Source organism: Maylandia zebra, linkage group LG20, assembly GCF_041146795.1.
Source record: "Maylandia zebra isolate NMK-2024a linkage group LG20, Mzebra_GT3a, whole genome shotgun sequence".
Classification (NCBI taxonomy): Eukaryota; Metazoa; Chordata; class Actinopteri; order Cichliformes; family Cichlidae; genus Maylandia; species Maylandia zebra.
The window spans coordinates 28934529-28961357 of record NC_135186.1 but is presented as its reverse complement, the minus strand read 5'-3'; the positions used below and the strand labels follow the sequence as shown (position 1 = coordinate 28961357).

Below are 26829 nucleotides of genomic sequence, written 5' to 3'. Positions count from 1 at the left end.
AATAATTCAGTTTGTATAACTAAAATAGTAAAATAATATTAACACCGCTTAAAGTAAAATAGAACTTAGACTAACCTTGATACATCTTAGTTTTAGATAAAAACTGGCACATTTTAAAAGTGTAAAATAAACTCTGATGCGTTATTTCTCATTCCCCCCACTCACTCATGTTTTTTTCTAATCAAAAGCAGGATGTCAGTCAGATTTCTAAAAATCTCTGCTTAAAGAAGCTGCAAAAACAAATTGGTCAGGGTTTGAGGAAGATGAGTACTTAGAATATATGCTTAGTGCCAGTATGAAACACAAACAACAATTAGACATATGAACTATTTCAGGACATTTACTGAACTTCCAGTGTTAAAGTACCTGTCCTCTACGATCCTCTGTGGCACGGATCGACCCTCATACAGCAACACCGTCTACTGCGCCCTGATTGGCGGTTGCGCTTCCACAATGCTCTGAAAACACCAGCAGGTGGTGGTAGTGGTAGAGGTAAAGGCTTCAAAGGTCTGCGTATGGCAAGGTTACGCCAAACTACACCAGTGAAAAATCATCACTGGCCTACTTTTATATCCCTTTATTACATCACATTGGACATAAAATAACTTTAGGGAAATGTGATATATCTCATCTCATCTGCCCTGACTCCAGCTTTCACCTAAGTGGATAGGGTAAATGTATCTCACACTAGAGGCTCTTATAGGGGTCATGATCGTGCTGTGAAGCTTATGTGTGATCTCACGTCCAGGTTCAATTTTTTTTTAAATTGGTCGTGGCAGTTTTTCTGACACTAAAGGTTTTACTGTAGGCTGCCATAAACCTTGCCTCACACATCAGCCATTTAAACAACCCCAGAAAAGTTATTTCTAGGACAAAAATACTACTCCTTAAACTATTTTTGTTCATTTTCAGCAGTACACTGCCTATAATTCTGACTGAATTTTCCAAATTTTTTGATACAGATCAAATTGTATTTTTTCTGCATCAGAATTAACAGAACCGTTGATTTGATTTTACAGCGGGGACTGAGAAACCCTCCTAAACTCTCCTAAACCAGGGTCACTCCATATATTAGACCTCCACCTGCACTTCCAAGTCCTGCCGAGGGATGACGCTAGAATCAAAAAGACAAAAATCATAATTGGGGGGTCTCCAGCTCTGCCTGTGTCACATGGAAGCACAGTAGCTGAGTCGAGGGGATGCGAGCAGAGATGGAGGGGGCTTGAGGAACTGTGGAGGAAAAACCTGGCCCTTGGAGATAATAGTGGAGATACAGCCGCGGCAGCAGAAAGGCAGGTTAACACTTCCCAGCCTCCCTTCTGGCTGGGGAGCAGAGGAGCACGGACAGGGCGCACGAGGGGGTCAGCGGGCGCTCGAAGGATGCCACATGCAATATGGTGCATTCCTGTTTTGTGAAGCCCAGGAAAGCCAAGTTATCGCCTTTGATTGATTATGCTCGCGGGGAGCGGCCGGTCCGAGGGGAAGCAGACACTGAAGGAAGCGACCGGGGTTGACGCTGCGCCTCCCAAAATCTCTGAGCTGAGTGAGTACAGGGATGCTATAGCGCAATGCTCTGTGCCCGTGGCTGTGTGACAGGCTGGAGGGAGGAGGGAGAGAGTGAACGGAGGGGGTCATTGATATGTGACTATACATTCAGCTCGATAAGCTGCACACGTACTCAACATCCTTAATTCATCCAGGGTCTGTAGCCTGTGCAGCTTTTCTTGTTTTTCTTTGTGCCCGACCTGCCGTTTCTTCATTTCCCCTGGTCATACATTTAACACAGAGACACGTGTGCACCCACCTCAGCGTTACTGCGCTGTCTTGCGTGATTTAAACCCCGAAATTAAGGGATTCATCAGAGAACTTAGTAGTGATTTGACGAGAGAGGGGCACAGGAAACCTCCGATCACGCGTTTTTCTCTGACTGTAAAGCGTAAAAGATCATTAACGTTAGACCTGCCCTTAACATTTGCAGCCCCCCCCCCCCCGTCTCCCTCCCTTCTAGCACTCATAAATTGGGGAGCAGGGGGTTGGGGTGGTTGTGGTGGTGGGGACAGGCTTTGTCGTGTAAGTTACCACCTGACCTCAGGGACACAACATCCTTTACCATCCTCACTTTGATCTGGAATTAATCGGAAACGCTTTGATGATTAGAGGAGAAGAAAGGGGAGGGAAAAATGAGCTACAGGCTTAATGAAACCACGATAAAAGCACACTGCATCAGCCTGACATTTTTCATTTTCTATAACCGCCTATAGCATCTACCTGCACGGGCATCTTTTCCTTTCTTTTTTTTTTTTTTAACCCCCTCCTCCACCTCTCCTCCCACCCTAAATAATCCCCGTTCACACCCTGCATGGTTTTCGGTCTCAGGCGGCTTCATTTGAGTCGTGGTCTGTAACCTGTTGTCACCAGCATCACTGCAGTTTGCCAGAGCCGGAGGCGCGGCGAGCCGGGCAGCCAGCAGCCGAACCGTCACCCAGTGTGTGATTGATGCCTGCTGAGTGGGTGCCATCATGAGCCACATACATACAACCTCCCCTGAGACACGCACGCACGCAAGCCCTTCGTGGAGGGCTATCATTGAGTGTGAACACACCATTTCTCCAGCATCTCACTTCGGATAGGATGGCAATCATATGATCTCAAGAAATTATATTTATTCTGATTTGATTTAGATAGGAAAGTGTCACATGGTGTCAGAGGCAGGGGTAGCCACGGATAAAGACGGAGCCTCTTCCACACGGGCTTCAGCGTTCTTCCTCACAGGGGCATGGTTAGTCGTTGTTGCAAGCAAACATTTGACCTAATTCACATTCTCACACAATAGCAGACTCCTCTCCCTCCCTCCCTCTCTCTCTCTCTCTCTCTCTCTCTCTCTCTCTCTCACACACACACACACACACACACACACACTGCTGTTATTTGTGTCACACAGAGGGTGAGGTTTTTTTTTTTTTTGCTCCACATGAACTCCCAGGTGGTTTATCAAAACCTGAGCAGATTGGTGGAGAGGCCACTGTTGGCTGGCTGGGCTTGTTTGAAAGGAGCTCCAGGATTATTAATAATGAACAAACATGTGAATGCAGTGCATGTGCATGTTCCTAGAAAATTAAAGGCCTACTAGTATGACTTGCTTCTAGCGTTAAATGTATTCCTGAAGATGCATTTCTGTGGGTTTTACACCATAATTCTGTATTTTATCCCCATGGGCTTGTTTTATGCCACACATAGAGAAAATGAGCATGTTATTTTTTGAAATCATGTACATGTTAAAAAAAAGGGTGAAATTTTATGGTTACAGAGTATGAGTCCACATCAGTCCTGTAAACCATCCCTCTTCTTCTGCAGCCATTCCAATCAGGTCCAAGTCAACAGGTGACCTGCAGCTATCGACCGCTTTTCTGATTCACGCTGTGGTCCGTAAAACATCGGAGATCAGTGCAAAATCTCCTGTTTTCTCAAATATTTTTGCGTCATCTGGTAAACACTCTAAATTTTTGCCAACCAGTTTATCATAAGGTGGAAATTACAGGAATGCAATAAAAACACAGCAAAATATTTCACTATTTTTATTAAAACATGCCATCAGTTTGACTCACCAGAGTCACCGCTTCATGACTCCTCATAGTGGTGCTTATCAAATGAATGAAGGTGAAGCTGAAGTCAGCTTGTGGTGAAAAGAAGAAACTGTTTTAGATATACTGTTACATAATGAGGTCAGTGCATTTCTAATCCCTGTGAGATGAAAGTTCAAACGGTTCTACACACTGTTTCAAACAGTTTTTTTCTACTCTTGACTCTGGATGATGTCACTGAGAGCAGATATTCCTGATAGGGTAATCACAGGCACAGATCTGGCTGTGAGAACAGAAGCTCCATCCACATGCTGTTTAAACTTTCTGCATATGAGGGGCAGCCAATCAGAAGACAGTTACCTGAAAGAGGGAGCTAAAACAGCTTGTTTCAGATACATGATGAGTTGAGCCCCAGAGGAAGAGAAACAGGGTTTGTTTTGAAAGGGGAACCATGCAAAGTTTGCCAATTAGACTCCAAGAATAAAAATATGGAAATGAAAATGAGCATAATGAGTCAGCTTTAAGTAATATGTGGAGTTTAGCTTTTTTTTAAGCAAAAAATACAATATTTTCTTCTTTATTTACACAGTAATTGTAATGCATCACAGATGAATAGCTTGCATGTGTTGTAGAATTGCTGTATTGTGATGCCATCATTATTGTGGTGAATGTATGATATTGCATTGTAGTAATATCGCACTGTCACTTTTACTCTTTCCTTAGACCAAACATAACAAATCCTCTCTGTGAAAATTCAACTCTTAGTCAGTCATCAAATCAGTTTTCTGTGAGTCAGTTAACTGAATAATCGCTGCATTCCCACAGTCAATGCGTTATGACCATGTGATCAATTCATGTTTTAAAAATATTTTGAACAAAACAGGTTATTTATTGACATCAATGAAACGGTGTCAGATATTTTTAACTGTTTTTTGTCTTTATCGACTGACTGCTGCGGCGCTTGCAGCCTTTTCTCCCCTGATGCGTGCAGAGATGAAGATATACAAAATATGAAGACAAAACTGGATCCAAAACCTTACGCTCTAGCCTTGGGAGCTTTTAACCACATCAATAGCGTTTTGTTACTCCCAAAAGTCAAAATCGCGCTCCCATGTGATATTTTGAATCATCAAAGAACCACATTTGTCAAAACCAATACTGATCAATGATGTTCCAGTTTCCTGGTCACATACGGTCTCATCTCATTTGTGATAAACAGTCAGGGCAACACCTGGCAAATCCACACCTGCAGGTATTGAAGGATAGAGCCCGTGGTTTGTAATGAGCACACTAAGCATCACAGACAGGAGGGAGGGTGGGCTTTGTGTAGCATAAAGGCAGCCAGTGGATGGCCATTTCTTGCTCTGAGCACTACGTTCAATTGGTTGGCTCATACGAAGCAGCTCTAGGGCCAGAGATTACACTGCAGTGCTGAGGCGTCACTCTGGCTCAACACCGCAGGCGAAGGCAAGGGGATAGAGAGAAAGAAGAATGGCCAGAGAGGTGTGGACACACTCACTGACACAGAGGAGCAAGAGGGAAGGAAGGAAGGCTGGGAAACCTTGTTAGGAAATGTGACAGCCTCTTTTCATCATCTGCTTTCAGTGTTTTCAAAAACACCTGCCACAAGACTCCCACACATGTCTTCCTCCCTCCTCTCTCTCCTTTCTATTCCTCCACACCTACATCTTTTCCCTTTCTTTTCTCTAATTATCTTCTCCCGCTCCATATCCACTCCTCTGCTCTGTTGTCAAATCTGCACACATATAATTACTCTATGAATTAACTGGTCATTGCCTCCTAGGTGACTATGGTTTTTTAAATCCAACATGATGTTTCAGACTACTTGCTCTGGAAGTTGTTCAGCTAAGGCGTAGCACCGGTAGATGATTAAGAGGCATTAAAAGCAGGTCACAGCCAGAATAGTTTTGTCAGATGTGCTTTGAAACCAGATTCCTGAGACACACTCAGAGAATTTAAAAATTGCATTTTACCCACTGTGGGAAAATGTGACATGGATCTTACTAATAACAATCACTGAAGAAAACAAAGCTCGTTAGTGTAGCGCTCTGGTTAGATCACACTGAACTTGCAATAGAAAAATTAACCAGAGCGCATAAAAACCGATCAACACGACCGTGTAGGAAGTTTTGTGCAAATTAGATTTGATGGTGGGAACAGTTGAGTTCATCTCTGGATTTCTACTGGAACAAATGCAAACTAGCAAAAGTCTGCAAAACTCCTACAATACCATAGAGACATTCAAAAATGCCATATGTTTGTACTTTATGTGATTAACTGAGTTAAACAATATGTTCTGAGCAACCGATTGGAGGAAAGACTAAGAAAGCAGGAACTAAAATAAATGTTAAAAGCCCCTTTCTGACATTATGTCTGCCTTTAAAACTTGGGTCACTTTTATTTAAATGTTCTTCATAGCTTCAAATGTACATTCCCCCAACATGGAGACACATGCTCATGCTTTGTTAAGGGCTGTGGGAGAGATGAAGGTACATCAGATAACATGAAATGTGAGAGATTAGACTTGTTTTCTTGTTAACTTGGGATAAATGTTAGCATGAGCCACGGGAATCAATAATAGTCATTGTAATCAAATATTGTGGGTTTACTGCAGCGACCATTGATATAAAAGCGAGAAGAATCCCACCATTCTCTGAGTTGTGCAAAGTTTCTCAGGCAACTTTAGAAACATTTGACTGTTTTTTGTTTTAAACTCAACACTTCACGCAGCTTTTTTTCATGTGGCTAATACTCAGTCAACATTTCCTTCACAGTACAACTCCACTGGAGAACAACAAAGACTTTTATTGTGAAGAGGCCACAGCAGAGTTTTTTTTAATTGAAAATAAATATCTGATAGAGACAGCCATCAAATTTGGTAAGATTTTCATAATATTCCCAAAGTATACATTTTACTGGTGATTCCCTCAATTTTTTATTCATTATTGAGTAAAACAGATCAATATTGGCTGAAACCTGGTTTATGTTTAAAGTTTTTAGTTTCCACTTATTACAGTATATAGCCGCACTCAATGGATGTATTGCCATAAAATTTGGTAGTGGTAATTATAATTCCCGTAAGGCAAATTTTGTCTGGTGATTCTCCTGTAGGGCCATCAGAAGGTCAAAGTTTTCATTATCAAGTGAAATCTACCAACATTTAACAAAAGATTTGACAAACCATTTCAGGTTCTCATTTAGGGTTTTAAACAAAATCTTCATCCCCAGTCAGAATGAATTGGAATAACTGTTTGTTTATAGGGATCTATCCATCCGTGTTCTTTCATTTATCCAATTCAGGATCACAGGGAGCTGGAGCCTAGCCCAGGTGCCATGAGGCAAGAGGCACACCGTGGACAGGTTGCCAGTCAGAGAGACATGCAACCATTCACACTCACATTCACACCTTTGGGCAATTTAGTCTCACCAATTAACCTAGCCCCACTAGATGCAAATCTTTTGGCTGTGGGAGTAATCTGGAGTACCCAAGAAGACACAGGGAGAACATACAAACTCCGCACAGAAAGGCCTTAGCCAGATGGTGAATTCAAACACAGCACTTTCTTGCTGGGAGGCAAGAGCAACCTTCCCACAGGGAGACACAGGAGACCAAAATTCAGAACTTTTAACTGGTTATATACAGGTGTTTAGTTAGAGAGCGGAAACAAATCTATCAAGATAGGCAAATGCTCAAAAAAAGCATAAATTACAAATAAAACAAACAAAAACATTCATAAGTCGCCAAAACAGGGGACAGTAAGAAATGGCATGAAATCCTGAATGGTGATAACAAATCGGGCAATCAGTCAACTTGGAGGAGTTATGTAGGAGTTGTGGCATGAAAAGGCGGGTAAAGAAAGGAGTAACTGATGTTCATAACAAACATAGATTTCAAAACAAAACAGGAAGTGACTAAACAGTAACTCGACGTCATGAGAACTGTTATTATTAATTAGCTGCCTGCCTCCACTATCCTGGACTGAAGATGATGATGGTAGTCCTCCTTCTGTTCTGAGATCTGTCGTAAGCTGGACTGGCCTCTAAAAGCTGAACCTGTGGCAGGTGGATAACTGGTTCTGGTTCATGCACAGTGATCCTAACAAGGAACAAGGACTGTAGTCTAAGACTTGATGAGCTGGATGAGAGACTAATTAGTAATTTATTTGTTACCAGGTACTTGGTACATAAAATATTTGTGGACAGAATCACCAGAAATACAGTTCAAATCTATGACTGTCCCAAAGAAAAATGAACCCCAAACTGTATTCAACCAAATCACAAGGTGACAGTGAATGTGCACAGGTACAAGGAAGAATGAAGAAGAGTATAACAGCAATTCACACTTGATCTGAATCCTTATTTGGCCTCACACTCAGAATGCAGTGCGAGGGCTGAATTACCGGAGCCGCTTCAGGCTGATGTGTTTGTTTCTGAAAAGCCCAGTGGTAATGTGGTAGTTCCTCCTAAAAACAGCCCGAAGGTGTTCAAGGCTTTAGTTAACCTTCAGAGAGGATACATGTTGCTCACAAGACTCCAGACAAATTGGTAAAGTAATTCAGTCTGTGGTGATTAAATCTTGAATAGAAGGAAATTGTCTGCGTGGAATCCAAAACTAAATTACGTTGTTTAAAGAGGATGCCCATACGCAAACCTTACAAAGAGTCTGTCTAAAAGGACACAGTCCAATAGATTGTGTTGCTTGAAAAGAAATCCGTAGCTTTAAACTGAATAAACAGATAAGAATCAGATACATGCAACTTCAGTATGTTTCCTGCAGTCTGCAGCGTTTTTGCTGATAGACAAGTGACAAACACGCATTAACACACATGAAAAGATGTTGTCATAGTAGACAGATGGCATAATTTGACAGAGATTAGGCTTGTTTGTTTGGTCTTTTTGTTATAGCTCCGTGTTTTTTATTGTTTACTTGAAACATATTATGCTGCCAAATGTGAAAATTGTCTGCCAAGCACCAAGCAGCAGAGAGGAAGAGGGAGAGATGTGTGTGTCTGCTCGCTCCGCTTTCACACTTGTCTCCTTCGGTGTTTCAGGTCACTCTGCATGCTGGCATGTTCGGCTTTACTGTGACTCATTGTACCTCCTCAATATGGAAGTTTGTTCATGGCAGAACAAGCAAAACAGGGAAATTTACATTAACCATTTAAAACAACCTGAAAAATAGCACGGTGTCTCACAAAACTGCTCAGATTTTTTTTTTTTAGTTAGAACAGTGTATTCAGTGACAGGGGGGCCTATTATGTTTGTTTCAAACTTTATGTTTGCATTCTTGGACTTTTCTAGAGTAGTTTTGTATAATTCATGGTTCTAAAGAGTTTATCTTATTCTGGGTCTTCTTGCAGTCTGTCAGTTCATAGACTTTCTTAAAAAAAGGCTTCCTTCTCCTTCCTTTTATAACATCCTTCTAATTGGCTGGCCCTCACAATTTAAAGATTAAAACAGCAAGTGTGTGCACATTTAGTGCTAACAGCCATAAGTGTTTGGGCTGAGATGGCCATGTTAAGGATATCTGCTCTGTTTTTTTTCCATCATGCAGAGTCAAGAGCAGAAAACAAGTGTTTGAAATTGAGTGTTCAGAGAAGTGTGTAGCCTGAGATTTGCCGACTCAAGTACTGCAATCTTTTTGAAAATCTGGCTATACATCCTTTTTCTGCTGTGTATCCAAGTCTGGGTGACCAGAGCAGCAGTCTAAAGCTGAGATACCCAGACCTCCCTCTCCCCAGCTACCTGCTCCAGCTCTTCAAGAAGAGAACACTTATTCATTCCCAAGCCAGCCAAGACACATAATCTCTCCAACGTGACCTGGGTCTTCCCCGGGGTTTCCTCCCAGTTGGACAGTGGAGGCACCCAGTAGGCATCCCAATCAGATGATCGAACTACCTCAACTTTCTCCTTTGGTGCAGTAAAGGAGAGACTCTCTCTGCCAGAAGTCCTCCCACATTGCCAAATACTCTTCATCTTACCCTTTTGGCTGAGCCCCGATACCCTTTGATGGAAGCTCACTTTTGCCGCTCATATCCACCATCTTGTTCTTACAATCACTACTCACAGATCTTGGGCAATGACTGAAAGGTAGCAGCTGAAGGCAGGAGCTTGTTGTTCTGTTCCTTGGCTGCTCAAATTGGTTTAGGGACAACTTTGGTTGAGTTTTACATGTACTCACTGCTGAAAAGGGAAAAAAAACGTAAAAAAAATTGTAGGTCCCGTTTAAATGTATTGTTGGATCGATGCGGTAATGTTTAGACATAGATGCTATGCTGCCGAGCAGGTATGCTGTTGATGTCTATGTAGGTGTGACACAAAGCTCGGTAATCCCTCAAACAAGGTAAAGCAGCAGCACATGCCTGAGGCGTAATGTCTGTTCACTTCAGTGCTTCATCCTGGATGGGAATTCACTCTCTCTTCAAACTGCTGCTCTCCTTCTGCACCGTGAATATAATATTTTGGCTCCGCTGCTTTGTTAACGTACTTAATGTTTCGTAAAGGTTAGATCACTTTGTAATTAAGCACCGCTCTGTGCCTTCTCCCTGCAGATCCCAGTGAGACCGTGGCACTTCCCGGCGTGCATGAGTGTAAGGGTGTGAGTGTGAGTGTGTGTGAGAGCAAGTGAGCGCCAGCGCTCCCACATGGCCTCCATGCAGGACGGGCTGAACTTCACGGCTCCTCCCTACGGCAAGGTCCTGCTGCTGGGTGCTATCGCTGCTGCCTCAGCCTTTGTAGTTACGATCCTTATTGTGGTGCTCTGCGTGGGCTGCCAGAGGTGAGCGCTATGCACGCATGAATGACCGTACACACATGTTCAGAATCAGGATGTTCATTTTTAAGATCTGTATATTGGTTGCTCTTGGCCTTTTTGAATGATATTGGTATATTGGTGGATGAGTTTAGATTTATGGATGCCAGTTACTCATATTTGTCAGTTATCGCAGCTAAAGATTGTGTGATACGAGCAGAAGGACTTTAAAACAAGTCAGATATTGCTTTAGAAAGATTACTTTATTTTGCTAGAATCAAAGAAGAATTAAACAACAAAAACAAAATATAAAGACTAAAAACAAATTGGTATTGGCAGCATCTTTAGACCAAATTATGATTCCCTGCGAGTCACAATCAATGAATCCCTATTTCAAACCTTTTAAATAAGCTTCAGCAGAAGTGCCAGTAAAATAAAGTAGAAGCTCTATTCCACTGGCAAAATCCAAGCTGGAACTACTTTTACATACTTGAGTGGTTTAATCCTGTGGTTTCAAGCATAAGTATTAGGCCCCCTGCAAAGGGTCAAAAGGCAGAAGTGAGGGTTCATAACACGATTAATAACAAAAAAAAAAGGTTTTAAACTTTGAATTTCTTCTAATCTTTATTTTTGATGCAAAACTGATTTGAAGAGGAAAAAAGCAAAAAGGTTGACATGCCCGATTTAAAGTTTAACAACTTGCTGTTTAAATAAATGCATATTAATCTGAAATCTGGTTAAATGTGGTCGAAGGGCTCTTGTAATCTAGTAGAGAACATCAAACCTGCACTACAGTGCTCGAGTGCTCAGTAATCCTCCACCACTGGTATGCACATGTGCAAATGTACTTTGAATGTCTCTCTCACATATGCACAGTCATAGGATGACTCAGCCGCACACAAACAAGGCTCACACACACACACACAGTGTTGAATCGTGTATGACAGAGTGGTTGTGTTTGTCACAGGAAGGGGAAGACACACAATGTCCCCGGCGAGGGTGGAAAACACCGCCTCATGGACATGGTAGGTATCAGACAACATGCTCCTCAGTGTTTTGTTTGTATTGCAGCAGAGGTAGCTGAATAAACTCAATCCAGCAGGGCGCACTATCATTCAGAGGGCACCTCTTCAGTCTTAATTAGTGTTTAACTGGCCCCTGTGTTTGTCTGTTTGTGTGCGTTTGTGTTGTCAGGGTATACTCAGGCAGTCGAAGCTGCGGTCCATCAGTAAATCAGACACTGAGATGAACAAGATGAACTGCAATGGCAAAAGTGAGTGCATCTTTTACGTACTAATCCTGACCTGGGCTTTTTATATGGTACGCCGCTGGTGTCAGACGAAAACCTTGCATCGCCATGATATCAGCTCTTTAGGAGCCGACCAGCTGCATGACAAAGCACTTTTGATATTATGCAGGGGGGTTTGGAGGGAATTTTCAGAGGGATGGGGTATTTCATTTTTTCCTTAGACACATTAGAAGCTTGTAATTGTTTTGTTAATTTAAATCCATGTCAGTCACCAAAGCTGGAGATACACTAGAGCGAGAACAAATTTGTGCATGAAATGGTAAAACAGAAAATAATTTGAAAAATGTAACAGCCAATTAACAGCATAACAAGTAGAAGTACTATAAATAAAATGTAACCACTATCTGTTCTGTTTTGGCTTGTTTAACTTTATAGTTATTATTTATACATTTATACAAATATCCAGTTTTGTAATCATGTATTGGTAAAGAAGACCTTGGAAAACTGCTGGACACAAGTCTGGGTCAACTCCAAAAGTCAGTCAGATTTTAAGAAATCTTCAAAAGCGAAACTCTTGAAAGGACTTTAATGGATTTTTTTTATACATATATTTATCTGTTTACTCATTTTGTCCTCATTTTCAGCCTCCAGGTCACAGTCTGACTCAAACAGTCATCTGAGACTGAAAATTCCCTCCCTCCTGAGACTTGTTTGTGATATTGTTTTGAGGTCATCACGATGACATCTCCAGATTTTTTCTTATTTCAATCTGAAATGTATTTGTGAAGCTATGATGTGAAAATGTCCAATTTTGCCCTATCTGGTAAAGAATCCTCCCAAACTTCCTGGATGAAGAGCTGGATCTGGATTGACTTCAAAAGTTAATCATCTCTGGTAAAATTTCATGCACATCCATCCGTAACCTTTAGAGTAATCCTGCTAACGAACCAACAAAGTAAAAATTAAAAGAAAAGAAAGAAAGGAAAAAAAAGAATTAAACCAATCACATAACTTCCTTGGCGGTGATAAAAAAATTAATGTAAATATTGCAAATAAGTGCAACATTTTTTCTCCACATCCGTACTATCCGATCTGGCCCTAAATCCACAAATCTTCTTTTCTGAAAAGATTTGAGGACATATTTGCGGAGAAATTTACCCTGAAACAGAATTCACATTACATTTACAACTCAGCCTTATTCCACTAGACGGTTCAGTCTTGATTTATGAACGTGCATCTCTCTCTCGCTCTCAAAGACACAAATCACAGTGCCAAGATAAATCCTGGAGCTACATCGCTGACAGTCAACAGGGGAACTGTGTTTGTGGGCACTGTGACAGTAGCCTCAGAGAGTTTGAAGAAATATAAGCATATGTCCTGCTTCATACTTGTCCTGCTTCCACTGCAGTGGAATGAAGCCCATTTGGATGCATATTCTCAAACATCTATGTCAGTTCCTAGTTTACTGTCAGCTTCAGATTTTCTCTTACCAGTGAGAGATTTATTCATGTTCACAAATGTTTGCTGAACCTTCCGGTAAAAGAGGAGCATAGTTTGTGAGTTCTGCTCCCTAGGGGGGTATCGGCTGCACGGACGGTAGAACAGCAGGCTGTATGTGCCTTGCAGAGGCATCTAAAAAGAAAAGGCTAGCCAGCACGGACCTTCTGCTGCTGCCCAGCCGCCGGTCTAACTCTGACCTTCGTTCTCAAGGCAGGCAGCTTCCCCAGATCCCCTCTGGGACTGGAGAGGACGGCGAGCACACTTACTCTGAAGTGGGCCGGCGCTCCTCCACTTCACGTACTGATGATGCCCTCTACGCCATGGTAGGCAGGGCCGGGCAGACAGACACTCCGGCCCCTCCGGCCGTCCCTGCCAACACCCCGGCGCCCCCAGACCCAGACGGCGATGTGGAAGGAGGGCTCCCCGAACCTGAGGCCCAGGTCATGACACCCCCTCACCCTCCGGAGACGGCCGAGTACGCCTGCGTCAGGAAGCTGAGGAAAGCAGATAAGGCGCCTCAAAAGAGGGACAGCGGGACGGATATGGGAGAACCACCGGCACCGCCTCCAAGACATGCCCCGCCTTCACATCCAGCTCCTCCTCCACCACACCCTCACAGCACCAAGTTGCCCCGTAGAAACGTCGAGGCCTTCAATGTCCCGTCCTTCCCAAAGGTTGGTAGGGTTAAATGTTTTGCATGCTGAAAACCTAATCTTTATGATCTGATAGGAAGAGTTTGACATTTTAGATTTGAAGTTACCGTGTTTGGATCAGAAGTTGGAGTAATCAGTTGGTTAGTAAGATGCATTTGTAGACTGTATGAAGCCAATTTGCAACAAACCTCAAAAAAAGATTGATGCAGCAGAAATGGGTAGCTATAACAAATAAGTCACAGAGAATAATTACAAGTATACTTTCCATGAAGGAGGAAATTTGCTAGATTGACCTAACCCATATTTTTTTGTAACTATGCTGTGTAAAAATGGGCATTTTAACATTAAACTCTAAGCTTATTGACTTACTTTTGAATTCGGCTTTAAATGACCAAAAGAGGAACTGCAGTTTTTTGGCATTTCTACGCTGAGATTGCCTTTATTTAGACTTTAGACTTTATTTCATTCCCATTAAACTTCCTCCAGAGGTAAAAGAGAAAATATACAACAAACAAAACATAGGGTTATATAATACATATCATCAATAATCATCGTTAACAAAAAAGAAAAAAGAAAACTGTCAACAAATCACCCACATCCAAATACAGATACAATTTCTTTACTAATTTTTGCAAGTTTAGGCAGTAAACTATCCTAAGTATTAAACAACTATTCCAAACCTTTGGTCTCAACCTAAAATACACAGGCAGATATTTTTGACTGCATTCAAATAATGACACTCATCTCCAAGTTTTTCCAAGCTACAAAGGTCACATAAATGTTTAATATGTTCAACTCCGTAAAATCTGCCCATATCTACTGGGAAACCACTAACATGCTAAATAACACCGACTAGAATGATCTAAACTACACAAATAACTTTCCAGTTGGAGCTCTCGCTTAAATATTCTCTAATTTCTACAAAGACTATTATTAAACATTTCAGAATTGTTTGTCTCACAATATCAGATATCCTCATCTCAATTACTGCTTTTATATACCTGTCGTTCACCACTCAGGTATGTTCCCATATATAAGAAAGGCTTGCTTTAACGCCAATCTTCACCACAACTTAAAAACACCTTTATTATATTGATTTTTCAAAAAACTAAACATGAGAAATGATCATAAATAATGATTAATAATAATTTGCTTTAATAAACCTTCAGTTGTTTTTAAAGTCAAACCGAACTCCACTTATGAGAAAATAAATCAGCTGAACAGTTTCAAAAAGCACATTGCTTCTTCCTGCAGGTCAGGATAAAAACCAAGCCATAAAGTTTAAGTAACTTTGTAGACTTCCATGATAAAAATGTGGTGAAGTATAGATCAACACCATTTCTAAAGCTTCGAGTGCCCCCAGGAGTACAGTGGATTCAATAATTTTGAGAAGGAGGAAGTTTTTGCCACTAAAATCAGCCAGAACGAATGGGATCAGCTGTCCAAATCCAGGTGTACAAAGCCTTCAGAGACTAACCTAAGACGATTCAATGCTCTAAAGGATGCCAGAGGGGCTTTAAAAAGCATTGAACTGAGGGTCAGAACACTTTTATAAATAAGCTTTCAATTTTTGATCTCAATAAGTTTGCAACAAAAATCCAAAGATCTATTTTCACTTTATAATTTTTCCCTTTCAAATGGAATCTACAACACAATAATAATGGATTGCATTTATACAGCGCTTTTCGAGACCCTCAAAGCGCTCTACAATTCCACTATTCATTCACTCTCACATTCACACACTGGTGGAGGCGAGCTACAGTTGTAGCCTCAGCTGCCCTGGGGCAGACTGACAGAAGCGAGGCTGCCATATCGCGCCATCGGCCCCTCTGGCCAACACCAGTTGGGTGGTAGGTGAAGTGTCTTGCCCAAGGACACAACGACCAAGACAGACAGAGCTGGGGATTGAACCGGCAACCTTCCGGTTACAAGATGAGCTTCCCAACCCCTAATAAGATGCGCAAACAGCTTTTGAGTACTTTCTGAGGTTATTACACATTCAAGTTTAGAAAAATAAAACTTTCTCAGGCACATTATAAAAATACTAACACCTGAACAGCTGGTGTTTGCACCTGGAACTAGAGAACTGATTTGAAAAAGAGCAATTTACAACAGAAGGAAAGAAATAGAAATAAAACCATTCTTTTTCTCCTGCTGTTCAGTTTTATCAGTTTTAAGTGGGAATTTATCAAATTAGATCAAACAAATTAATTAGTGAGCCCTGATAATAGGATATTGTTACTTGTGGACAGAGCTAAGCTTCAGATTTCCGTTAGAGACATGAAAGCAGCAGAAATCTTATCATCTAACTCTTAGCATGAAAATAAGCACGGGTTGTTTCCCCAGATGTTAAACTATTCTTTTAAAACTTGTCACAGGTGTGATTTATACTTGATGCTGACTCCACATGACTTTTAGACGTGGTTTTTATACAACACTCAAGTGATCATTTTAATGAAAAGAGGGAGAGATACTTTAAAAATTCAATTTAATCAAGATAATTCTTAAAAATAACTTCTCAGGTACAGTGTAGTAAAATTTGCGCCCTTCTGATTTCTTATTTTTTCATGTTTTATATTATATAAATATATATTAGACAAATTCTAATATTAGTCAAAGATAATCCAAGTAAATAAAAGAAGCAGTTTTTAAACGATGATTTCATTCTTTAAGGGAATAAAGTCATCCAAACCTATCTGACCCTGTGTGAAAAAGTAATTGCCTCCTAAACCAAATAGCTTGTGCCACACGGCAACGAGAACTGCAAGTTTTTTTTAGGGGCATTCAGAGGTGGACTCAATGATGTGGTTTGGGTCATTATCCTGCTGCATAGCCCAAGTGTGCTTGAACTTCTGGGCATGAACTGATAACCAGTGGTAATACACGAGCGGTAAAGGAACACAGACTTTCCAAAAAGTTCAGCTTTTGTCTCATCAATCCACAGAATATGTCCCCAATAGTCTTGTGGGTCATCAAGGTGTTTTTGGCAAATGTGGGACGAGCATTTGTGTTCTTTTCACTCATCTGTGTTTATTTTTCTCCTTCGAACTCGCTCATGATGCCATTTTAGCCCAGTCTCTTTCTAATTGTTGAAACATGAACCCTGACCTTAACTGAAGCAAGCGGGGCCTGCCGCTCTTTAGATGTTGTTCTGGGTTCTTTTCCGACCTGGATGAATCATTGATGCGCTCTTGGTGTAATTTTGGTAGTCCAGCCACTTCTGGGAAGGTTTCATCACTGTTCCAAGTTTTCTCCATTTGTAGATAATGGCTCTCACTGTGGTTCACTGCGGTCTCAAAGCCTTAGAAATGGCTTTATAATGCTCTCCAGACTGATGGATGTCCATGACTTTGTGTCTCAGTAGTTCTTGATTTTCTTTAGACTGTGGCACGGTGTTGTTTTTCTAAATATTTTAAATCATTTTATCCAAAAGGATCTGTTTGAGTAATTTCTCGATTCAACAGGTCTGGCAATAATCAGGCCTTAGCGTGGCTAGTGAAATTATACTTAGCTTGCCAAAACATGCAGTTAATTACCTTTTCTCATATGATAGCATTGTCACATTTTGCAGCTGGGTGGCAAAACTTAGCAGCACTTTGCTGAGATGCACACAAGAAATGAGAGGACAAAGACTGACGGATATGCCTCTCTACAAATCATCACGATACTTAGGAAAACATGTAATATTTATCATTTAAGCAATAAATGCAAAGTGATTCCTAAATAAATAAAACCCAAAGTAATGTTGATGCCTGACAGCTACATATTTCTGTGCAATAAGCCACAGAAACACAGCATCACCTTAAGTGGTCGGTTTTATGAACTGAAGGAAGTTAAGGAGGATGTCTAGAGGGAGAGAAAAAATTATCTGCTGAGTTTTTAGTGTCTTGTGCAGATCAGCCTTGGATTTTTTTCCACTCCTTACACTGGAGCTTGGTGCAGTATCTCAGGTCATCCACTTTCTAAAACAAGCAGTTTTAGTCCCTCCTCCTTTAACCCCCTTTCTTCTGATTGGCTATTGCTCTAAACCAGAAGGTTAGGCCAAGATGTGGGTGGGGTTTCTGTGCTCACAGCCAAAGCTGTGTGCCTGAGATGTCCACATTAGTGATATCTAATCTCTGACACTGAACAGAGCCATGAGAAAAAAAATCAACTGTCTGAAACTGATCGCTTAGAGCAGTGTGAAGCCATGTATGAGCAACCGCTATTGTACATATAGACATGACAGAAGCCAAGTAAACGGATAACAAGTTTCCATAGAACATGGGGCCATCAGTTTCTGTTTGGACAGAAATGTCAGAAATGTCACTGTGATCATTATTTCATTCTGTTATTCTCTGTCAGCAGCAGTACGACGCATTAATATGCAGTTTGTGGTGCTGTGATCAGGATCTGCAGAATATTTCTTTCACAGTTCCTGTTGATACTGCAGAGGATCTGCTCAGTTGTAATTGTGCCAGTGTTGCAGTTTCCAGAGCACTTGGCTACATCATGCATGGTGCTGTGATATGTTAGAATTTCTTTGAAGTCTAGGCGCTGAGCGGTGTTTATTTGTCGAAGAGTTTTTGGTGATAGTGGGGTATTTCTGCTCTCAGCAGTGTCACCTCCTCCATATGTTCGCAGCAGCAGGAGTGTAGGCAGACTGTCTGCTATTACTGTGGCTGTAAGGCTTTGTGCACCCCTCCAGGTAACAGTGGGAAACCATTTGCTGCCCCGCGTGAGGTCAGGGGGGTCGCTCTATCTGCTGTGACCTGAGTTCAACAGCACGCACAGTTCACAGGCTTACATGTGTAAGCAGTTTGCTCACAGGCCTGTTCACTGCTGATTTTCCCGTGGATGACGCAAGGTGTTGAAATTGAGTCATCCAGAATACAAGCAGGCTCCACCTTCCAGGGAAAATCTATTCACCCCTGTATGAAATCCATCCAGTATGTTTTTATGTGCCGCAGGATTCTTAAGAGGGGTTAATTTGCCATGCATCCGCCCTGTTGCGTCTGTTTAGTAAAATCCGCTTTTTAAATTCATGAATGCTCATTTCTTTCAGTGCAGATTCACGCATGACCATGTGACCAGCTCTGCCCCAAATGTGATTTATTGTTCTGTTGACAGGAAGTGATGTTTATGGGCAATGGAGAGCAGTACATCTGGAAGCCTCCAGAGGATGATGACATGCTCATGCTCCAAAATAAAGCCCTGGGCCCGCTGAGTGCTCACACAGTGGAGAATATACAGCCGTCTGCTGCTGCGGTAAGCTGGGGGTTTCTATTTTTTCCGTCTATGGATCATCCCATTTAGAGCTCCCCATTCCCTCTTAAATGAATGCTTAACAAGATGTTTCACGCATATTATTTAATTGATTTAATCATTTAAAAACTGGGTTTTCCTTAGAAGTTAGGGAGGATGATCTCCTCCTATATGGGTTACTAGGTCTGGCCTTGGAAAAAAAGAGTTGTCAAACCTCGCATTTAATGACCTATACTGAGGTTTCAAAACTCATCATTAAGGGTATAGGGGAGGTTGTCTTTATGGGGTAAAGAGGTAAAGGAGCCATGGCTTTCTTACCAAGGGTTACGAGAGACTACCTCATATCTGCAGGACCCAGGAGACACATAACTGAGCATAAATGACAGGAAGCAGCTTGCCTGGATCTGTGTGCATCCTGACTCCCCCAGTGTACAGATAAGAAACTTAATTGATTAGTCTGTTGGAAAATAAAACTGTGTATGCTGCTGTATGACCAGGACTACTTCTTGTCTGGGAGCAGTGATTTTTTAAAACCCAAAACTCTTACTTTTTTCTTTGGGTTTCTGTAAGGTTTAATAAATGATGTAAAAGAAAATTGGTGAGCTTTAGACGTACTAATTCCCTACCTGTAGTGGCTCTAGCATATGGGCTGTTTTTCCTTTATCCATTACTAAACATTGTCCTGTTGAAACACCCAATTCTGTCCAAGTTTCCACCATGTAGCTGTTAATTTGAGGTGATACTGGACCGGCAGTAAAATAACCCAAGAGCATGATGCTATCACCACCATGCTTGACAGCTGGTACAGTGTTCTTAGGTTTGAAAGCCTCACCTGAACTGCTCCAAACATACATCTTGTCACTGTGGCCAAACAGCTCCATCTTTGTCTGACTGTAAAATATTTCTCCAGAAGGCATTTGGTTTGGCCATGAGGGCAACTTCAAATTTCAGTGGAGCCTTAAGGTGTCAGATTTGTTGCAGTGGCTTTTTACTTGGTCAGCACCCTCTTAGTCCATGATGATGTAAAACTCATTTCACTGTGGACAGTGATGCTGGTGTTCCAGAAATTTCCACTTCATGGCAGGCTTGAGCCTTGATGGTTCCTGAATATCCTTACCAACTTCCTCTCATCTGAGAGTGACAGCTTGGCTCTTGAAGGTCTTGAAAAAGTGGTTACACATCTTAATAATGTGTATTTATCACAATATTTTGAAATGATGATGTTGGATTTCGCAGTTTTTTATAAGTGGCTCCATAAGACCTTCTCAAGTTGTGAAAATCTACAGTTCTCCTTCTTGGAGCTTCACTGAATTCCTTGGACTTCCTCACTGTTCCAAATATTAATCCAACAAGTGCTCTCAAACAAATCCTGCTGGCAAAGAGTGCTGTAGTCACTCGTGATCACTAATGACAAGTTATTAGGCCTTGGCCCTATCAAGACAATGTAGAAGTGCTAACAAAGAATTTCAGTTATCAAAACTAAAAAACTAATGTGTTTGACAGGCTCTACCACTCAGAAAAGCACATTACTTATTGTGGGGCGATCATGGCTCAAGAGTTGGGAGTTCGCCTTGTAATCGGAAGGTTGCTGGTTCGAGCCCTGGCTTGGACAGTCTCGGTCGTTGTGTCCTTGGGCAAGACACTTCACCTGTTGCCTACTGGTGGTGTGTGCGTGAATGGGTGGATGACTGGTTGTAAAACGCTTTGGGGTCCTTAGGGACTAGTAAAGCGCTATACAAATACAGACCATTTATCAGATGACTGCAGATTAAAAGCTTCCAAAGGTCAACAATATGTGTGAGAAGTACAAATGCAGGGACTCAAATTGGTAAAGGTGAAGTCTTGCAGAGATTATAAGGTTTTGGGTGCTTCTTGCTGGCTTTATTCTTCAGCTCTGGAGGTTTACGCAGCTTGCCTAACACAACTTTTAGCTATAGTGTGAATAAAATGGCAGGTTGAGTGGGTTATTTAAAGTCCTTTTTACAGAAGATAATCTCTGAACTTGTTTGATTGCAGGTGGCCGAGATGTACTCTAAGGTGTGTAAACCAGGAAAGAAGAAGAGAGCTGTGCCGGGGTCTCCCCCAGCCAACCCTGGCTTCCGGACCTTGGGTCGAGGTGACCGGGACCGAGACCGGGATGGGGGGTTTAGTGTAGTGGTCAAACCCCAGACGTGGGCACCTCAAGAGGGCAAAGCAGTTGGCGGGCCCCTTGACGACCACTGCTACGAGTCCATTGGGACAGAGGAGTGTGATCTGGCCTATGAGAACATGGAAGGCGGAGGCGCCTGGAAGCGAGAGAGACCCCCTAACATGTGTGCCACCCTGCGGCCAAGGAGGAAGAAAGCCCAGCAGCCCTTGCAGCAGCAGCAGCCCCCTCCACCGCCACCAACGCAGCAGACACCCAAGTTACAGCACCTGCCTGCCAAAGCCCTTCTGCTGCCGGGGGAGAACCTGTACGAGAGCATCGGCGACCTGAAGCAGGGCTCTGCCACCTCCAGCACCACCACCATCTTCACCTTCAACGATGGCATGGAGATGTACGTAACAGGGCTCTGAGGCAGCGGCTGCACTGTGACCCCCTATCCTTCCAACACAAGGAGCTGAGCTAATGCCACAAGGAGTGACGGCTGAGCCCCTGTCATGCTCACCCACACATACTGTTTACATTCAAGTCATAACGTCAAGCCTTTCACGGGCTCCAGAGGCCTTGAGGTAGTAAAGTTGCTCTGTTATGACCTGGGCTGAATAAAAAGTCCAATTTATTATCCTTATAAGGAATCCAAAGGTAGTGAAAAATAAATGAGCACAAAACCATTGCAGAGCAATCTGTAGGTAACAGTAGCACTTCTATTTTGCTGATACATATGTGCAAAGCACAATAAAGTAAAAAGCCTAAATTCTTCCTCAATTCTAACGGGTAAAAAAAGTCGCATATAGTAGGACTCCTATTTGGGGGAAAAAGGCAAAGCATTGTGTGAAATATTTTGGTAGCACTCAGTCTGTTGTGAACAGACCTTCCCTGTAGTTGGTCAAGACGTGATTCAGGACGGAATTTAAAGGATACAAATGAACGAATTACTAATCAAAATACTTGAAAGCTCAGGGACCAAGAGAAACAATTATGAGAGTATTATAAATTAAATAAAAAATTTGCACATATTTTGCATTCCTCCTAAAAGCTTTGACTAATTTCGACCGTTTTCACATTTTAAAAAGCCGACCAGATTCTTCCCCTCCGTCATGTTGTTTCATTATACATGGACTGAACACTGTCTCCACTGCCGTCTGTAAATGAAGTGTTTTACTTTGTTGATCCTGTTTCTGCACTTTGCCTGCTACAAGTTGCATGCTAAAAAAAAAAAAACCATGAAAAAAAATTAAGCACTGTCATGTGGTACCTCTATATGAATGTTTTTTTTTTCTATTGTCGTTGGTTGTTTATTTTTTGTTAGTGTGTTGCTTTATTTCTCTGTAGAGCTCAAAGCCAGATAGATTAAGGATGTCTTTGGCTCAGTGGGACTCTGTGCAGCAGAGGGGAGGATTATTTTTCTCTCCTGTACCTGAAAGAGACACAGTACAGATGTAACAAGACTGAGGAGAACTGCTCGAGTCCTAAAGGTGGAGACAGTCCACTCAACCCCACCCCACACATACGCACACAGAAACACATACACACAATCCTCCCGTCTGTTCAGTCCTCACTCATATCTGTGGACTGTTCATCTACATAGTACCCTCCTCGTGGTCATACGAGTCTGCTTTGGTTTCATCATAGTGCAGTATGGAAAGCTCCACTAGAACTGATGTGTATTAGCAAAACGTCATGTCTCATCATCACCCCATCGACGAACTCTCTCTCTCTCTCTCTCTCTCCGTTATCAGTGTTAAAAATATTGCAGAAATGTGAAGCAAATGGTTGGCTAAGCAGCATCACCCCGAGGACACCGCACAGAAATTGCATACAAAGCCTGGACAGTAATGACAAATTCATTTGACCAAATATCCCCAGCAAACAATGTGATTATACTGTATGTTGATGCAATGTGTATGTACATGACAAAAGAGAAAGAATAATAAATATATCATCAGTGTCAAGAAATCTATCTTTTTCTATTATGTTCAGTTGTGTTTTTGGAATGACTTTATCTTGTGACACAAACTGCAAAAACAGCTGCAATGTAAATTTCAGTGTATTCTGTTTGTTGTTTTTTCGAAGCCGTGGAGCTACGGTGTGTTCTTGGAAAGCCCTGCTAAGTTAAATGTGGCAGCTAATGTTGTGTGTTTGCTATTCAGACTACAGGGTCTTGTACTCAAAAGCGTGTAATTAAGTGCTAAGTGCAAAAGATTGTAATGTTTTATATCAAGATTACTATTCATGAAATGTCAGTCAAGTTTATACTTTTGTAATAAAGTGGCACTTTAAAAAAAATATGCTTTATCTCATAGTCTCGGTTATTAAAACGGACAGAAAGCAGAATTTGCCAAGCACTGCTGATGATGATGGATTTCTCTAACAGTTGCCATCTTGTGATCTTAAAAGCTGCCTGTAGATTCAAGTATTTAGGCCTAGGAAGGAAAGAAGAAATATCTCTAGAAATGCATCCCAATAATTGTAATGGCCCTTTAGGGAAATGATTTATAAACACATAATGTTTTCCCACTGATTTAAATCTAAAGCTGTGCATTTTGTCCTTTGCTTCTTCTGTGCACAACCTTGCAGACCTCATTGAGGAGCATGTATGTGCATGTGTGTGAGTAGCATTCCCATCAGTGTGCATGTCTGTGCGCACGTGCACATGTGCCAGAGTAGCGGGGTCTGCGTCTGAGTGGCTGTGAAGTGTTGGGGAGGGAGGGGGAGGGAAAAAAAAAATAGGTCACCCCTTAAAACAAAAAGCTTGCAGTCAACAGCGCAACCGTCTGCTGAATTTTCATTGGTGGGCTTGTCTCCATGGTAACAGGTTAACCTTGAGGCAGTAGTCACATGGCTGAGCGAGTCTTCTGCTGTCTTGGAGAATACAGCGTGCGTCGTATGACATCCGTGATCACAGTGTCACCCACTCGGCGAAGAGCTATCACAGGAAGGAAAAAAGGAAAACAGCCCAAAACAAACGAGTAGGAGATTCTGTAGGTGTGAAGATGATACCACGTTCACAGCTTATGTGATGTGATAATCTCGCTGTGAGGAGCATGAATGACTGAATAAACATGAATGAATGAGGCCGTCAGACGCAGTCAAAGTGCATGATGGTGGAAAAACAGAGGATCAGAGAGAGACAGAGGAGAGATAACACTCAGCCTAAGGTCACAAAGTGGCTGGGGAGTCCGTTTTTTCTCCAGAAGGATCAAGAGACGCGAACACGACAGGAAGGTGATCTTTTACTGCTCATTTTTAGCCCTGAAACATTATTATTTACATGTTCACAAGTGAGCATTAACACACCGCACCCAGCAACAGATCAGTCAGTTAAACTGAGAAGCACAAGGATGTTTCCAGCTGCTCACCTCAAACCTCTAAATTGTGATTCAGGTGAGTCCGTGTGCATTTCCTGTGCTGTAAAATAACACATTTCTCAAAGGTAATAAACACACTATAAATCATACTGGAAGAAGCTTAATGTGAGCTATACTGACCCCTTCAGGCCTTAAAGTGCATTGCAGAGAGGAGCAAGGCGGCCTGTGCGTGAACCCTGAGAGGAGCTTTTAAAGTATTCAAGCATGAGCATGTGACCGTCCGTGACCCAGCACCTTAGAGACACACAATGTCAAACTCCAGCAGTAACTTGGAGTGGTGGATGTGAGGGATGAAAACTGAATCTGTATCAAAATCTCATGTTTTTCATACCCTGAATCCAAGATTTATATGTTTTACATTTAAATCCTTATCTAATCCCTCCTCTTATGTGACTTTACTATAAATTAAAACAACAGCTCTGCTTCAGACATAAGTTTATCCCATTTCATACAGAAAAATCCTTCTAGAGCAGTGTGAAAGTGTGAAAGTTCACTGAACACTTTCTTGTTGCACCAGCTATTCATAAACTCAGACTTGTTTCCTTTGTAACTATGTATTTACAGTAAATTTTAATGCTTTAATTTGATTTATAAGACACAATAAACCCTACTGGATAAAAAGTGCTCACCTTTTTTACTTTTTGCTCTTTTTTATGTCGAGGACAAAAGAGAACTCTTTTCAGTTGAAAAACAGTAGTGATCTACAACAATGTTATTTCCAATATTTAATTGGTTTAATTGGCATTGGTTCAAATTCACTGCCCGACTGGAACCCTTCCTCTGCCTGCGTGGGGTCCCTCCAGCACCCACGGCTTCCTCTCACAATCCAAAGACTTGCATGTTAGGTTCTGCATTGGCTGTAGATGGTTGTCTGTGTCTCTTAGCCTGTGAAAGACTGGTGACTTGCCAGGGTGTATCCCACCTCTCACTCCATGACAACTGAAATAGGCCGCAGCCCCTCTATGATCCTATGAATTGGATATGTGGAAGAAAGGGGATCAAATGCTGTGTAAGTGTAATTACACTGTGTTTATGCCATTACTTTTATATGTTCCCATATCCATATCCATATTTCTCTCTTAATGCTGTTTTTACCTTCCATGTTTTACCTCTGTTTTGTTAATCCACCTGCCTGAACTGGAAAGCACTTTGGGTCCAAGCCAGTTGTTTTTAAATGTGCTATAAAAATACAAGTGACTCAACAACTACGTGCAAATGAACATATCCCCAATTTATAACAGGCTTCACCACACTAACTTTTATAGCCTGTAAATCCTATACATCACTGCTGCGTTCTATGTGAACCAAATACCCAGAATATAATATTAGCTTGAGCCGCTCAGATGAGTGCAAAAGAGTTAATTGGTTTTAGTTTGCTGCTATGAAGATATGGTTGAATTACATTATAACAGTAAAGGTCTAAAATTATGCTCACAAAATGGTCAAACTAATGACCAAACACGTGACCTATAATGGTGGTAGGGTTCATGCAATCAGACGTTTCACACTCAATCTAAATTGTGTGAAATGTCTTTCTTCTTAAAAACACACATTTCTCCAATGGAGCATAGTCAGAGCTACGTTTAGACACAACTGGTTTTATCGATAGAGATCAGTTCATCTGCGACTTCAAGAATCACACAAATACCTTCATAATTGTCTGTTGTGCTGTTCACCCCCAAAAAGAAGCACCTCTAACTTTTCATCTAGCACCACCATGAGGATGAAATTTATGGGGTTTTTTTTAAATGTGAAACTTCCAAACAATTATAAGATGAATTACATGTATTCATTAATGTCCATTAATGAAGAAAAATTAAATTATTTAACCACTTCTACAGCCACAGACAAGTTCACCAATCACCAGTTAACCTGACAAACATGTCTTAGAACTGCGAAAGGAAACTGGAGGAAAGCCCACATGTCTGCAGGCTCTCAGTCATCCAGGTCATGGTAGTCTTAAGAGCTTCAAAAGAAGGCGACTGGACTTCAAGCTCGTAAGAGGAAAGCCCACACACGCACAGGGAGACAGCCTAGCAATCAGCAGAAATCGAGCCTAGAAACTTCTTACTGTTGGTGATCTCCTAATTTTTATTCAAATAATATCATATGTGAGCTTTTCTTTGGTCCAATCTGCTGTACTTTGGCTTGGTAATATGTAAAACTGAGACTGTGAACAAGGCAAAAATTACCTGCTACTGTGGGCATGTTTCCATACTGATGCTGCCTCACGGTGCTGCTGTATTGAACTGGAACTCCCTATATGCATGACAGATTTACACATTACTACAGTCAAAACTACTGAAGACATTCACTATA

General features: G+C 41.6%; 1 protein-coding gene across 1 annotated transcript; it reads left to right on the top strand.

Moving 5' to 3' along the window:
* The first annotated feature begins 1160 nt into the window (after positions 1-1160).
* On the top strand, positions 1161-23422 carry si:dkey-70p6.1 (uncharacterized). The gene is made up of 7 exons (XM_004546396.6): positions 1161-1543; positions 10154-10380; positions 11321-11378; positions 11548-11626; positions 13313-13776; positions 18865-19002; positions 21016-23422. The coding sequence occupies exons 2-7, from the start codon at positions 10247-10249 to the stop codon at positions 21553-21555; spliced, it is 1413 nt and encodes a 470-aa protein (XP_004546453.1). The 5' UTR covers positions 1161-1543; positions 10154-10246; the 3' UTR covers positions 21556-23422.
* Positions 23423-26829: the final 3407 nt, after the last annotated feature.

Coding starts and splice junctions, on each gene's coding strand:
- si:dkey-70p6.1 (XM_004546396.6), top strand. CDS start 10,247: ATGGCCTCCATGCAGGACGGGCTGAACTTCACGGCTCCTCCCTACGGC. Junction 11,627..13,312: donor GATGAACTGCAATGGCAAAA/GTGAGTGCATCT, acceptor TTCGTTCTCAAG/GCAGGCAGCTTCCCCAGATC. Junction 13,777..18,864: donor ATGTCCCGTCCTTCCCAAAG/GTTGGTAGGGTT, acceptor TTCTGTTGACAG/GAAGTGATGTTTATGGGCAA.